The 17,197-nt window shown below is 21.1% G+C and overlaps 4 protein-coding genes across 4 annotated transcripts; 1 reads left to right on the top strand and 3 right to left on the bottom strand.

Moving 5' to 3' along the window:
• Positions 1–423: 423 nt before the first annotated feature.
• PVVCY_1302730 (conserved Plasmodium protein, unknown function) lies at positions 424–4,104 on the bottom strand (the record flags this gene model as incomplete). Its single annotated transcript, XM_008623947.1, has 1 exon — positions 424–4,104. One exon carries the CDS (start codon positions 4,102–4,104, stop codon positions 424–426), a length of 3,681 nt encoding a protein of 1,226 aa, XP_008622169.1.
• A 776-nt stretch (positions 4,105–4,880) lies between these two features.
• Positions 4,881–5,102, top strand: PVVCY_1302740 (conserved Plasmodium protein, unknown function; the record flags this gene model as incomplete). Its single annotated transcript, XM_008623948.1, has 1 exon — positions 4,881–5,102. One exon carries the CDS (start codon positions 4,881–4,883, stop codon positions 5,100–5,102), a length of 222 nt encoding a protein of 73 aa, XP_008622170.1.
• Positions 5,103–5,872: 770 nt separating this feature from the next.
• PVVCY_1302750 (conserved Plasmodium protein, unknown function) lies at positions 5,873–9,772 on the bottom strand (the record flags this gene model as incomplete). The annotated part of the gene is made up of 1 exon (XM_008623949.2): positions 5,873–9,772. One exon carries the CDS (start codon positions 9,770–9,772, stop codon positions 5,873–5,875), a length of 3,900 nt encoding a protein of 1,299 aa, XP_008622171.2.
• Positions 9,773–11,626: 1,854 nt separating this feature from the next.
• PVVCY_1302760 (conserved Plasmodium protein, unknown function) lies at positions 11,627–16,609 on the bottom strand (the record flags this gene model as incomplete). The annotated part of the gene is made up of 23 exons (XM_037634740.1): positions 11,627–11,655; positions 11,764–11,854; positions 11,967–12,020; positions 12,189–12,298; positions 12,412–12,469; positions 12,555–12,740; positions 12,845–12,923; positions 13,010–13,086; positions 13,184–13,284; positions 13,396–13,466; positions 13,580–13,650; positions 13,744–13,959; positions 14,164–14,267; positions 14,439–14,549; positions 14,664–14,873; positions 14,999–15,057; positions 15,237–15,289; positions 15,401–15,574; positions 15,671–15,749; positions 15,842–15,980; positions 16,080–16,212; positions 16,366–16,484; positions 16,603–16,609. 23 exons carry the CDS (start codon positions 16,607–16,609, stop codon positions 11,627–11,629), a joined length of 2,331 nt encoding a protein of 776 aa, XP_037490793.1.
• Positions 16,610–17,197: the final 588 nt, after the last annotated feature.

The following is a 17,197-nucleotide window of genomic DNA, read 5'->3' on the forward strand; positions in this document are numbered from 1 at the left end:
TATACCAGCAATAATGAAAATACTAAAACTATAGTATATTTATAATAATTAATAAGCTTATTTTTTTAATATATAATAAATGAGAATGTCTATTAATAACTAACGGAGCAAATAGAAATAGTAATATAATTTCTGATGTTTATAGTGGCATAATAAAATAATACATAACTATGCAACAAAAGCATAGGAATAGTAAATTTAATATAAATAAAAAGGGAAATTTGGGGAAATATGCCCTTAAAAAATATATTATGCATATATGTACACATAATATGCAAAAAAAAAAAATGAAAAATGCGAGAAAGACAAGCGCTATATCTTGCGTATCAATATAAGCTTAAAAAGGGAACAAAAAAAATGGAGATAATTAAAATAAACAAAATTTAAGTGGAAGGCAAAAATCGAAAAAAACTTAAATGAAGGCTAAAAAAAAAAATCGAGTAACTTCTCTTCAATAAAGCAATGATCAATTGTATGAACCTGATTGAAAGTAAAAATTTCTATGGATGAATTTTTAGGCTCCAGCATATCTATAAGTGTATTATTTATAATTGAATCGTGAACAAATAAATAATATAAAAAGTAAGTATTTTTAATCATGCTTTGAGATAATGATAAAATGTGCTTTTGAAAAATAATGTTACTAAGATTATCGAAGTTATTTAGTTCTACTAATAAATTATCAATTATCATTTTGAGCAAACTGCTAGAAGTACTATTATATTTGGCTTCCTTCTCATTACTGGTGTACTCTTTATTAATTTTTTTTACAAAAAAATTATTATTTTCTGTTATATTATTACTGCTAATTTTTTTATCACTATAAGCATTATATTTTTCTTTATATATATCAATAAAATAAAGGCAAGACTTAATGTAGTACTTTTTATTTCTTCGATATCTTGAAATAAGATTTTCATATAGTGATTTGTTTACTATTGTATTTTTGTCTAATATTTTATCTGCAAAACTTAAATCCAAGAGTATAATATTATATAATCCTGTTAATTTTTTATCTAAAATATTTTTACTGAATCCATCTTGGCTTATTTTTTCAATGCTCGATAGATACAATCTTTTTATTTTTTCAATAAATGTGTAATAAATAAAAAACAATTTTTTTTGCAATAACAATTTTATAATAAAAATTATAATATCTCTATACATATTTGTATTCATAACTTTTTCAATATATAATATCAAAATATTTGAAAACATAAATATATTTATTAAATGACAGTTCACTTTTTCACATGTTATATTTTTTATATCATTATTAAATAAAATCGGAATATAAGAATATAAATATTTTTCTAAGTTGCTAAAATATTCTATACACAAGCATTTTAATATTATTTTAAACATTTTATATACTAAAGAAAAGTAAATGCTTTTTATATCCGTTACAAGAAAGTTTCTTTCTTCTTCTTCGTCTTTTAGAAAATTACTATGCACACTATTTGTATCATTATTATTTTCATCTTTTGAGGAATCTAAAAATGTATTAAAACTTTTTTTACTATTATATTTGAACAAATTCATAAAAAAATATAGTTCGGCATATTCTTTTTCATTTATATTTTCTTTTATTTCTATATGATTAGTAGAAGCTTGTTCTGATATATTAATATTATTCTCCATACCCTCATAATTATTAATACTGCCATTACCATTTAATGGTACATTATCTAAAATATGATCATTTCCATTTTGTGGCAAATTTACATTCTTAGAAATTTCATGATTGAATTTTAAAAAGTCATTTAGAAGATCAAATTTGTTTAATTTATCGAAATATATGTCTTTATTTTTTTTGTCAACTTCATCAATTTGATTTTGCCAATTAAATTGGGCCTCACTTGGAACATTCAATAAATTTACAAAAGAATTGAATATGTTAAAAAAATTCACTTTATTTTGATCAGTACTGATAAACAAAAAATTTGTATCATTACAATTTTTTATAATTTCTTTATTTTCTATAAATATAATCAGTTTATATGCAGAATATATTAATGGGTTTATTTTTTCTTTTATTAACTCTTTAAATTCTGTATGAAAAATTTTATCTTTTAATGTATTTTTATTTATTAAAAAATATTGATATAAATCCATGTCATTGTTTTCCTTAATTTTGTTAGTCTCATTTGAATATTTTTCGATTTGATAAAATTTTGAGTATGCACATTCTAGATCATTATTATTATAAAATTGATAAAAAAAATAAAATGAATTTAAAACAAAAGAATAAAATATATAATCTTGAATAATATTATTATTATGATAAGACAATGATATATTATGAAATAAATTTTTCAAAAATTTTAAAATTATTATTTTCCATTTGTTAATATCTTTTGAATCAAAGAATGGTATTGCACATATATACTTATTTAAAAAAAGAAATATATATATTTCAAAAATTCTATCATGAATAAAATTTAAATTGTTATTATAATATATACAAATATTAACATCATTTATATATTTGTTAAAATTGTTTTCTCTTATTAATATATCTTGTCTTAATTTTTTTTGAAACATTTTTATGTCTTCATATTTTGTGAACAAATGTTCATATATACAACTATATTTATTTTTATAGTAATAGTCATGTAATAATTTTATCATATACCTATATATATCAATAGCACATTCTGTATATCTTTTATATAATAATCTAAATTTTGCTACATCATTTTTATTTATGATGTTGTTTATTTCGTTAATGTTATTAATAGCGTGATTATAATATGACTTGATTTTGTTCACTTGATTAGTTTGTTTATTATTATTATTTTTAAAAAATATATCTTGTAATATAAACAAATCATTTTTCATAAGTTGGATAAATTTATTATTTTCATTGTTTTCAAAATTTTGATTTGTTTCCGTTAAACCCGATTTATTTTTTATGTCACTTGAAGATGCCATATTATCTTCATCATTGTTGTAACTAGTTTGTGTATTATAATTAATTATGTTTTTAACTGGATCGTAAATAATTTCTTCATTCAATATTTTGTGAATTTTCTGAGGGTCAAAACGTGCTAACAACATCAAGGTATATTTAGTATTTAATAATAAGTATGTAGCTTTTTTAAAATTATTTTTTAAACTTTCGAAGGAAATATCTTGATTTGGGTGTAAAGATATGTTAGCTATACATTTGGAAGATACATTTTTCTCTGGGTTTTGACCAATTAAATTATATATTAGATTCATTCGATTTTCCAAAATATTTTCAAAAAGATCACCTTTTATTATTTCATTTGTGTGTGCATTTTTTTCATTGCAGTATATTAACAAGACAATCAATGATTTTGTGATTAATTTAATTTTGGTGGATGTACTATAAGTTAAATTATAATAAGAAGAATATATCAATTTTAATATAATGTTTGAAAAGTTTTCTTTATGTTTATATATATAGGAATTTAAGTATTTAACTGAATTTTTACTATTAAATATTTTTATATAAATATCTCTAATTATTTGGTTTTTAAAAAGGGAATTAAGAAATTTTAAGCATATAAATATGTCAGTATATATTTTATTTAAGACATATATATAATTTTCTTCACTCACTTTTTTATTAATATCAAAGTATATATTGTTTGTATAATTATTTAAATAAAAACAATCATAATTAACTAATTCTTCTTTACTTTTTTTCATAAAATCATAGTAATTATTTTCTTCATTATTTAATAAATCAAAAAAAGAGTTTTGAAATAAAAACTCATAACTTTCATATTTTTTATTCCATACATCCTTTACAACAGTCTTTTCAAAATTTGATAATTCTTTTTTATAAGATGATGATGAAACCTCTTTAAAGTTAACAGCTGTTGTATTTTTAACATCATCAATTAAATCTTCATAACTTGTAATTATATTATCCAAACTATCTTTTATATTATATACACTAGAGTATATATTCTTAATCTTAATAGTATTATTAATAACATTACTACTTTTTTTTCGCAAAAACTCTTTTATACTATCCTCCTTACTAGTTATAGTATTACGTAAGTTTTCTATCTGTTTCACCGTCTCATTATAGTTATAATTTTGGAATATTTCATTTAAGTCTACTTTCATTTTACTATCAAACAAAACATATGCTTAAATATATGGTTATTATTGATATATAGGATTAAATATTATGTGCATAATTAATATATAGTTTTTTTACTAAAATCATATAACAAAAAAAAATTTTATGAAATAAAAAACGAATGAAAAAAAAACTAATAAAATCTATTGCATTAGTATATGTATATATTTATTCAATTACATAATTATTCACATATTTGAAATAAAAAAAATAGCAAAATTTTTAAATTTATTATATCCCCGATTATATATCATTTATCATTGTTTATATAATGCCATTCAACAAACTGTAGATATGCAAGTAGCGAAATAAAAATATTTGGATTACCATTTTTTAATATAATTTGTTCAAAATAAAAATATGCTAACAATAGTTTTATTGTTATCATAAAAAATTATTTTTATACAACGATACTTCATTAAAATTAGCTTGATAAAAATAAATTTCTTCGGAATGTATATGATTCATATAGTGATTTAATAAAAGAAAACCCCAGCGAACTATAAGGTAACATTCTTTTTGTTTTACTTTAACCAGCTTAAGAACATTTTTCACTTTAAATAAATGTAGTTAGATATATGTTTCGATGTATTTGCATATTATACTAATTTCACAATTTGTTCAAAAGGACAAAATTAAGCATAAAAAATTTATTTGTAAAATTATTAAATACCTTCATGATAAATGCGCGCATAGAGTATATATTTTGCTAACCCTTTTCAATTTATAAATATTATTTTTCCCCTTTTTAAATGTGTAGATGAGTGAGTTTAAGGTTGGCTCCAAGTTAAAAGAACAAGTAGTGTGTAATATGCAGCCATTAATTTTATGTTTACACAAACATGATGATGATATAACAAAATGCATACCTGAAATTGCCATATTTGAAAAAACATGTAGTAAAAAGGTGAACTATGTTCATGATCGAATAGGATTGGATGATACAAGGAATACTTTATATACTGGGAAAAAGGCTATATAAAACTTCAAAAAAAAACACATACAGACATGCAAGCCTTTTGCATTTTTTTTTCTTTTTTTTGTATAAGTTTATGTATATTATTTGTTTTATTATTATTAAATCAATTAGAATATTGTATTAGATCAATATTGCTACCCCAAATAAGGTTTATCTTTTTACCATTTTTAATGTCCAAAAGTGTATTTAATAATTTATGTTCATATATTTCCCCCCTTTTTTTTGTATTTTTATTTCTATAATACATTTTTTAAGCTTAAAATAATTAACAATTCAAAAGGGAAAAAATAATATGAAAAAAAATAAGAAGATTTGCGTTTGAATAAATATACAATTTAAAACAAGCAGATTGTTTATGTAAAAAAAAATAAATAAATATATGATAATATAATATTTATATAAACATAATTAAAATGAAAAGAACAAAACAAATACATATTTTTATATAAGTAATAAAAAATGCAAATAAAATGACTAACAATAATTTCCAATTCAAAATTAATAAAATTAATGGATTGAAAACAATTGAAAATGCACATTTAAAAATACAAAAAATAAAAATAATCCAATAAAATGAATACAAAGTAAACTTATGTATCATTATACTATAATGACAAAGTGAATTTTTTATGCACTTGAATATAGTATATATATGCGTCTTGTTTTTTAAGGTTGACAAGATTTAAAAACATTTTTCTAAAACATGTTTTTTATAAGCAATTTAAAATGCTCGATTATATAAAGGCCAGTGAAATAAAAACATTCCATTATGATTAACCTAAGAATGATCTTCTATAAAATTTGCTTGGATTAGTGTAAGATGTATAATCATCCATTTTGTTTCCTCGATTTCCTCTATCTTTCATATCCATAAACTGAGAGGCATCATTGTTTAATTTTATATCATGAGGGATATTTGATGAATGGTATTTACCATCTTTATCATAATCGTCAAATTTAATAACATTTGGTTTGAAAAATCTCATTCTAGAACCTGAAGCGCCCATATCTTTAAAGGCTCCAAAACCAGATAAGTTCATAATGCTTTGTGATTGTAAAAGCTTTTTTGTATTTTTTGCAACTTTATTTTTAAATCTAACAATATGATAATTGTATAAATAAATTGCAGTAGTAGAAATTAGTAAAACAGTAAAAATTATAGCACCCTCAGTTCCAAAAACATTAGCTATACCTTCATACATATAAAATACAATGTGTCTAAAAAATTTCTTCATATATAAAGATATTTGTGCATATCCAAATATCATAAATAAGGAAATTGTTATTAAGAATAAGAAGCTTGCATGGAATTTTTTAAAATATAAAATTAATGATGATATAAATAATAATATAATTATACCAAGATAACAAATAATTTTATGTATTAATTGCTTTCTTATAATTGGATAATATATATTATATATATCATTATTCAACCACCTATTAATAACTTTACTCATTAATTCTTTTGAGATTTTTCTATATTGTGGATTTTTTAAAGTAAAATTTTCTTCAATAGAAGATTGTATTTTATTTTCTCTTTGATTTTTTAAATAAATATTTTCTATATTATTTGAAAGTACAACAAGTGCTCTATTAAACAATGTAGTTTTTAGTGAACTCCATAAATAATATTTATGTATTTCTCCTTTTATTGCATTTTTTAATTCATCTAAAGGTTGCTGGCAAGTTACTTGTATTGCTTTTAAATTTTCATCCTTAATATATTTAAATACTTCATCAGCTAATTCTAAAAAGTTTTTATATTCAGCAACCCATGATTCTTCATTAGCACAATATATTTCCATATATTTCAATTCTTCTTGATTTTTTAAATTTAAAAATATATCTTGTAATACTAATTCATCTAATGGGAAATTAAAATTCTCAAGGAAATTATTTTTTAAATTATTTTTATGCATATTATATAAAGCATTTGTTTTGTCTTTACAATGGTTATTCCATTTTTCTAAAGCTTTTTGTTTTAATTCTTTTATACTGTTATCTAAAATAACTAAATATTCATCACCAATTTCTTTTTCTTCTTTTGAAAAATCATTTAAAGTAGCCATATAAACATTTATAGCTTCTGCATTCCATTTATCTAAAACTGTGTAAAATACATTTTTATTTTTAAAATATTCCGTGATATTATCAGTATTTTCTGCTAAATTTTCAAAAACCTCCTTTCCTTTTGATACAGCACTACCAAAAAATGATTTTAATTTATTTTCATTTAATGTTATATTTTTCTTTTTTAAATAATAAAATTCTTGGAATGCGTTATTAATTAATGGGGTACATATTTCATCCTTATAATATATAAGATCTAATTTTTCCGAATTTTTAGAAAGTTTTTTTTCCAAATATTTAAGTAAATTATAGCTAACTGATTCAAAAAAAACAGTTAGTTCTTTTTGTTTAATTGGATATTGATCACTTTTCATTTTTATATCTTCTGTAACTATTTGTAAAGCATCTTCACATGCAATTTTACAAAACTTTTTAATGTTTGCTTCTCCCAATGCTATCATTTCATTTTTAATTAAGTCTAATCTTTCATATAAATTAGATTCTATATCTTTTATCAATTCTTTTTCTTCTTCATCATGAAAATCACTTTCAGTATACTTATACCATATATTTAATATTTGTTCTCTAATTAATTCTTCGTATTTAATTATTTCATTAATTAAAGGTGGTAGTTGTTTATAAACATCTTTCTTTTGATGCACTTCTCTTTCTTCGTCTTCATCCATAAAATCTTCATTAAATGATGGATCATTTTGAGATTTATTATCTCCATCCTTTTCATTCTCATTTAACTTTGATTCTAAACTTTTTATAAACTCATCACTATCATCATTTATGTAACTAATAAATTCGACATCATCATTTTCCATAAATTGTAATAAATATTTTTTATATAAAAATATTAAATCATTTCTACTTATTTCAGCTCTGTTAATTTTAAAATGTTTAAAAAATTGATTCACATTAGTAAATAAATTTTGATTTGCTGATTTAACTAAAAATGTAATAAAATCATATATATCATCTCCTGACATATATCTGTTATGAGCTTCTGACATGCCATTTGTTTCATCATCTGTATTTTTATTGGTAGTAGAGCTAGTATTTTCCTTTGTATCATTTTTACTATCACCTTTTTTATCTTTTATGAGTTTATTAATTATATTATTCATCTGAACATTAGAATACATTTTTTTAGGGTACAACATTGCTCTTAAATATATTTTATATCGTAGCACCATAATATCATTTTTATATTCGTCATTTAAATCGTTTAAATTTACATTTGTAAAATCAAGATCTTTATTATTATACATATGTCTTAACAAAACACAATCTATATTTTTATATAATACTCCTAATTTGTAATTCGTCGACATTTCATTAGTTATCTCCGTATTTCCATCTTTTGTATATGTTAAGTATTCAATTTTTTTTTGCTTTGTTGTATAGGCATCATGTTTATCTTTGCTTTTATTAGATATGATTTTTCTCCAATATTTAATATCTAAATCTCTTCTATCTGAATTTAATAATATATCTAGCCATAACTTCCCTTTTCTTACATCTAAGCGTTGACTAAAATCATGCACAACCCACATCAAATTTTTAGAAGCTATACTTTCTAATATTAACGAATTATTTTCTATATTATTCATATTGTCTAATATTTTATCAAATTTTGTTTTTTTAATTGAAAATGTAGCACCATTAGATCTTGTATAAGCTCTTAACATAAACAAGTTTGCATCCTTTGTTATATTTTCAATAAATTCTAAATCTTTATTATTTATCATTTTCATTGTTAAAAATATTATATCAGTAGATATCAAGTTTGTTAACGCATATAATATTTCGTCATATCTTTTATTTACATTAGGACTGTTCAAACCTTGTGTGTCCATTAATATAAGATTAACTTCATCAGTGTCACTTAAATTTAGATCATGTACTTTTGAAATCCAATTATCCGATTTATATAAATTTAATAAATCTATTATTTCTTCATTATATTCGTCTTTTTCATATTCATAACTTTTAACAAAAGATATAAAATTAGTATCTATATATTCATACATCTCTTTTAGTTTTTGTACTGTTATTACAATTGGCTCAGACCATATCCATATACCATATGTACTAGCAGTGATATCATTTCCAACTTTAAAACCATTTTCAATAGTTTTGTCTCTTTTATTAATATCACCAACTAGTTGTTCATTAATTAAGTTAAGTAAAAATGATTTTCCTGTGTGCATATCTCCTAAAACGGATACAATTGCAATTGGTTTACTTATTTTTTTCAAAATTGCTAAATTTTCTTCTATTATAATTAATTCTGTGTGATTTACATTTGGTTTGACTATTTGTATTGGTTTTCCTCGTTTTCTTCGTCTTCGTATTTTATCTTTTTTCTCATCAATCATTTTGTTTATATTATCCATCGAATTCAAACACTCGCCCCCCTCACAATCGATGGGGACTTCGAAATTATTTTCGTCAATATCATCTTCATATGAATCATAATAACCTTTATTTATATCATCCCCATTTTGTCCATTATTCTCACTATTATCATTACAGTAAACTGTTAATGAATTTATAACTACGAACAATAGGCAAAAAAATGCTCTTTTCATTTTTTTTTATAACCAAACTTAATTCTCTTTATTTACCAATTCACAATTATGCATTTACATACATTTAAGTATACTTTTGAACATGTAAATGCCTTTTAGTGAGCATCGGAACATAATAAGTACATTTATATAAAAATATATAAATACATAATGTCATATAAAGTGAACGCTATGTTACAAATGTATGTTTATTTAATATCACCAAATTTTTCGTAAAAATAAAAAAAATAATATAATAATTTGTATCTTAAATAATGCTATACATTGGGAAATAATGGCGAATAAGGGAAAAAAAGAAATTTATGTTAATTAAAAAAAAGTAATGTATATTTTAAAAAAATAATGAATAAATAAAAATAATGATAAAGGAATGAATGGAAAAATAAATATAAAATAAATATAAAAAAAATAAAAATTGTGTTAAAATAAAATAGCTTAAATAATACGAAAGCTGTGTATTTTTTTCATTTGGATATTTCGCTATTTTACCTTTTTACAATTTATTAAGCATATATATAATTATATAATATTATGGCTTAAATGTGCTTTGTAATAGTATGTATTTTTTTGTGTATTATAATATTATACATAAGCAAGTGCTTATACCTTTGCGTAATTAAACAAATAATTACCATTCAATATTTACAATATATATGTTTTTTTCACTTTCCCCATTAATAAATTTATTGTAAAAAAGGAAATAAGAAACAAAAAAAAAAAAAATAAGAAATATTATATAAGTGTGAAAATTTATGATAATTCGGCATATGCAATATTTTAAAAACAGTATTTATTATTGGGTTTTTATAAAGAATATATCTTGAGATGGAAAATATACATATTTGTTTTTATTAAAATAAATTCAATATATATAAGTTTGTGGCAATAAAAAATGAAAAAAATTAATATTTATATATAATGTTCTTATTATAATTTGTTCGTAACTATTTAAAATAAAAAAGTGTGACCAATTTGTTACACTTAGTATTGTATTTTTACTAACATGAAAATATTAATATATGTATATAATACATATTTAGTAGCACACATATTATGTCTTTAATTTATTTATTAAGGCCATATAGCCTATAAGTGTTTGAATGTGTAGACCTTTTTTTCATTCCTTTATTTCACCAAATTGAAACTTATAATTATATCGTTCAACTATTTATTCAAATCTTTTAATATCAAGAAAAATAAAATGCAATCTCAGTTTTTACTTATAAATATATAACAATAAAAACATTCCCCCAGGGCATACACACACACACACTTATTTAATTAAAGTTATTGACAAATTATAATACAAATGTAAACTATATTATTATTTAATTTTCATAGTAAAATTCTTCGGTTTTCTTTATATCATATATACCTATAATATAGGATACTTTATTCACCCCCCAAAAAAAATTGATATGTCTTTATTAAGTGTCATTTACAATGATATTCATTCTAAATATTTTTTTTATTTACATTCATATGCATTTGTGAATATTCATTTTCCACACAAATTTATTATAAACATTGAAATATATAAGAATGCTTATTTATTTAAAAAATATATTATAAGAAAAAAAAAGTATATACCAATTGTGTGAGAATTTTTCAATATATTTAAATACACTTTTAATCAATAATATATAAGAATAGAGAAAATATGTTTCATATAAGAATTTGCTCAACAAGACATTAAAAAATATTACTAATAAATTTAGTAAATTTTATTATTTTTTTCAAAATATTTTGAACTATAAAAATTATAGTTATTGTTACATTATAAAGTTGTATGAATTAAGATCTTTATATTTATGACATTTTTTCTTTTAAAATGTCTTTAGTACATTTTTCTTTTTAATTCATCAATTCCTTTAAATTTGTGTCTAAAAATGAATAATATTTATAACATGAGTTTATCTTATGATTATAATATTTTTTGTTCCATATAAAAAATCTTTACATTTATATATTTATTTTTAAATTATATTAACCTTTTTCTAAAATTTGAATATACTCTTTAGTGTGAGAATGCATATTATTTTTGTTCGATAATAGCATGTTTTTAAAATGGTTAGCCGATATCTATAAAATGATGTAAATTATGAGATGTGTATTTTAATTTATATATTCTTTCTATTGTTTTCCAAAGTTCATATATCTTTAAATTTAATTGTCCTAATTTTTTTCTGGATACCTCAAAATACTTTACTTTTAATTGAGAATTCGATGATAACCAAAAGACATTTAACTTAAAAAATATAGAAAATAAATAAGTATATATTATTAAACAAACAATTCAATATATGTATTTTCCATAACACACATTTTGGTGAACTATATATATATATCTGCGATATGAAAAATTAAGAATATGCCATTTGAATGTCTTATATCTAAAATTTCAATATATAATTACTATATCCTTTGATAATTCGAAAGTTGTATGCTGATCGGAAAATAAGTTCTCTATGAGATTTTCAAAAATCTTATTATATATTTCTAAATATTTAGATGTCTCCATATTATCTACAATAAGTATAATGTAAAAAATTAGCATTTAAATATAAGTCCTAGTCTGTAATAAAAAATAATTAAAACAAAATAATAAAATATGTTTAAATTCGGCACATGTAAGTTACCATAATATATAATATACTCTCTTAAAATTCTTAAAAAACGGTCTTCTTTCAACTTCCCCTAAAAATAGTTAAAATAAATTATATAAGCATAATATACTACTTAATTTTTATGATTTTACTATGTCTATTAAAAGAATATTTACCTTGATTAATAGAGAATCAAAAATGGTGTCATTACATTTCTTGTTTAATTCGTTTATATTGTTGTTGAAGATATTAGAAAAATATTTTTTAATTATTTTAAAACTTGAAACATTTCTTAAATATGCTTCAAATATATTATTTTTAATAAAATTTTTGAGTTCCTCATCACTTAATTTACTATATTTCTGGAAATTTATATAATTAATAATAATATTATTGTTTCAAATTAAATTACATAAATGAACAAGTATATGCATATATTGTCTTGCATTTTTTTTCAAAAGGTTACCATAAAATATATGTCATAAATATCATCGTTCTTATTTATTATTTTGTAAGAATACAACAAAAATAAGTATAGTAGTTCCCTTAAAAAAATAATATGATAAATAAATAATAACTACGTTCTGAGAGGTCTACATATGAAATGGAATATTATTTTTTATTTTGTTACTTTCTTTTAGTATTTTCCAAAATTGTATAGCATATTTTTATAAACTCATTAATATGAGCATTATATCCAGAATTATTCTACAGTTAAATTTAAGAAATAATAAAAAAAATAAACATATAAATATATCTATCTATTATTATTGGTAAATATATATATAAATGTTTATAGAATAACCTGATCATTTTCCATTAATTTAGAAACAACATTAGCGCTTACAACAAAAGTAAATATGTAATAGCTTATGTTCTTCATTTCGAGAATGTTATATAATATGCCTAAAAATACGAGGGAAATAATAAAATATATTAATTATATATGAGGTTATTCAAGTATATGAGGAAAAAGAAGGGCATTTAGAAATAAATGTAATGATTTGTTTGTCTTACTCGAAAACGGTAGTATATCATAGCAGGCTTCGTGCATGCTAAATGTGGTTAACATATCCAAACAATATAATCTAAGGAAAAATAAAATATTGTGTATGTTTGTAATATCTAATTTTTTATGGAATCGATTTAAAAAATTAAATATATAATTTATTTTATATCTAAAGAAATCATAAAAAATTACATAATTGGTTCCTTATTAGCATGCAACCCAATAAATATGTAGTACAGATAAATGTCCTTTATATCTTTCTTCTGCATCGATATATAATGTGTGCTTATGTAGAAATGGTTCGTATTTGTAGAATTAAAGCTATATAATAATTTATATTATGCATTTTCCATTACATGAAGAACCAAATTTGTTGACAATTTTAAAAGGTTAGATAAGTAAAGATAAAAGAAATTTAAAGACATATTATTTTTAATCATGTTTAAAATGTTCATTAAAATGTGTTTGTCATTTTTTATTATTAAAATTATCAATTCACAAAAGCATCTGGAATCCTTGTAGTCATCTTTGTCAATAATGAAAAGGCTTTTTAAAATAATATGGCACAAAATCTACAATAAATGAAAATAAATAAAAAAAATAAAAGATAAATATGAACTATTATAAGCATACAATCTTGTCTATTAAAAAATTATGATATTTCTATTAATGCAAAGATAAAGCATTTCAATATATAAGGCATAAATTTAATAAATAACTAATTTAAATATTTTATTGCATATACAAACAAAATGATAACCCAATATTAAACTTACTTCTTTAGTTGTTAAGTCTTCTATATTTAAATAATTTAGAAGCTGTTTCAAGTAGTCCATAATTACGATAAAAATTTCGTTGTCACATGTAGAGCTAGATATCACTTTACAAAAATAAAGAAATTTATTTTGATATTTTTAAAATTATTAATTAAACCGATTTAAAAAAAAAATGTAAATGTGCATACTCAATTTATGGAATTGATTCGAGTGCTAAATCATGTTGCATTTATAATATATATTTATCTCTTTTATATTATATATTTTTTTGTAACCTGGAAAAAATAGCTTCCATATGTGAAAAAATTTGTCAGGATGCAAAGATAGCAATATAGAAAAATTTTCATTAAAATGTTTCAGTGTGTCTAATATCTTCTTTATTAAATCTAAATGAGATTAGAAATATAAAATAAGCATATATTCATTGTTACGGCTGATATTACATATACATAGTTTAGATTATTATTATATTTAAAAAATGCAATGTTTTCAATTTTTACCATATTCTTTTAAAAAACAAATGGATTGAAAATTTGCATATAAATTATCCCCAGTTGTATCCCCATATAATTTGAATTTATGATATTTGCCAATATCCTTTATTTTTTTATTCTGCTCTTCCACATATTCATTATCATTTTCCTCCTTCATTTCATAATCCGTAATGTATTCAGATAAAACTGTAATTATTATTTCTTCCACACTTTTATCTAAATAAATGAAAATTCACAAAAAATGGAATCCATACTTAATCTAAACATATACACATGCATTATTTTACATTTCAATGCATCATATTTTAAAAATATTCATTAAAACAAAAAATGTATATAACCTTCATAGTTTTGATTTAGTGTTTGTTTTGTTTCGTTGGAATTTTTACCCTTAAAGGTACTAATTTAATATAAAAAATAAATATAAAATAAGGAAATATCATAGACAAACTTAGTATCCAATATAAACACCAATTTATACGCGTATGCACATGCACAAAAATATAATCAAATAAATAATAGTCACAAACTATTGGCATAAATTTATAAACATATGATACACAATTTATTGCCTATTACTTCATTGCGGTTAAGTATTTTAAATTATCCTTCTCTTTAATGAATGAATCAAGCTATAAAAGTGTTTAACAATGCATCGTCTATATTTAGGCTTATTTTAATTAATGTGTATAATTTGCAATATGTATCATGTTTATTCATTCATAGAATTATATTTTTATTACAGTTTTAATATCGGTATTTCCCACATAATCACTAATATCATTTATGGTTATGATGCTACAGTTTTTTTCAAATTCATTAAATAAATGTGTTTCATTTGAATCCGTTCTTTTTTTTTGTTTTTCCTCTTTATTTTGATTTTCTCTTTTTTTTTTCTCCTTTTCAAGTGCAATGTTCTAATAAAATTCATTAAATTGTTAGCATATACATATAAATGTAAAGATTAACACATATTTTTTATGATAAATCAGTGAAATATCTAGATATATTACGTATTCGGCGTCTTTAACTATTTGATATGTTTTCATCATTCTTTCGTCTGTATCCACTATATCATGTACAGCACTTTCTCTGTGAATCGTTAGCATATATATGTGGTATAAAAAAAGTAGATAAATAAAAAAAACACAAAAAAGGAAACATTTAAATAATTTAATACTTACCGTATTTTCTGCGTTATTGTAGGCTTCGAAAAGGATGGGGCATTATGCTCACCCTCTACATTCGTACAATAATATTCGTTTTGACATTTTTTTCCATTAAAAAATTCGTATAATTGGATGAACAAATTTATAATATAATCTAAAATTCCAAAAAATTGAAATATAAATATATGCGATTGTTTATACTTCGAAAATTTACATTTAATACATGCCATAGTTTTATTTTATATTTTTTTACTTTTATCGGAGTTAATAATAGATATTTCATCGAAAAATATATTGAAACTTTCTAAATGCTTTTTTAAAAATTTCCAGTTATTTTTTTTTATGTCTTTGCTAAATCCGTTCTCAAGGTTGCTCATGGTGATACTCTTTCGAAAGGTTATAAGATACATACATATATATATTTATATTTATTTTTTGGGTATTATAAAAATAAGACAGGAATTCTTAAAAAATATAACTATTAAAATAATAATATTGCATCATAGTAAAATTGTAATATTATATATAGTAAAAAATACTTGAGGCATATATGTGTTTATAATTTCTGCAATTATTATCCCATTGCTCGCATTTTTTATATTTTTAAAAGAATAAGGAAGATTTAAATGCTGCAACCATTTTATAACTTCTCTTGGCACTAAAAATAAAAATATGTAATAACCCATTTATGATTAAAAATATAGATAAAAATGATAAGGAAAACGAAAAAAAATAATAAACAACAGCAAAAGCAATGTAGAAAAAAAGGAAATTACATTCCATTTCTTTTGTTTTTCTTGGGTTTCTGAATTATTATATATATGTGTATTTTTTATGCAATAGGCTATTGAACAATATAAAATATTTTAAAAAACCATATAATTAAAAAAAATGTAACGTGCTTATAATTTAATAAGGACTGTTCATGGAAAATGCTCGGATGAATCTATATGTATATAATGTCATATGGCACTATTATTTTATTCCAAAAATAATTTATTACAATGAGAAATAAATAATATATGTATATCAAATTATAGGAAAATTCCGATACACATTTTTATAAATGTATACGTGTCTATACGTGTCTGTTCTTATAATTAAACTGCTACTATATTTTATCATATTATTTTTTATAAATTATATATATAACATGAAAATTGAAAAAAATTCTTTATGCATTTTTATTTAATAAAAAAAATGAAGTATTATTACATATAATTTTTTTTCAGTTTTTATATTTTCATGAATATTTGCAGATATTTCAAATTCATCCTTTTCATAAATTCGCATTTTTACTACGTAAAATATAAATGCATAAGTAAACATATATAATAGTGGGATTTCGAGTTTGTCTTTTAGCTGTTTATC

This window comes from Plasmodium vinckei, assembly GCF_900681995.1.
Source record: "Plasmodium vinckei vinckei genome assembly, chromosome: PVVCY_13".
Lineage (NCBI taxonomy): Eukaryota > Apicomplexa > Aconoidasida > Haemosporida > Plasmodiidae > Plasmodium > Plasmodium vinckei.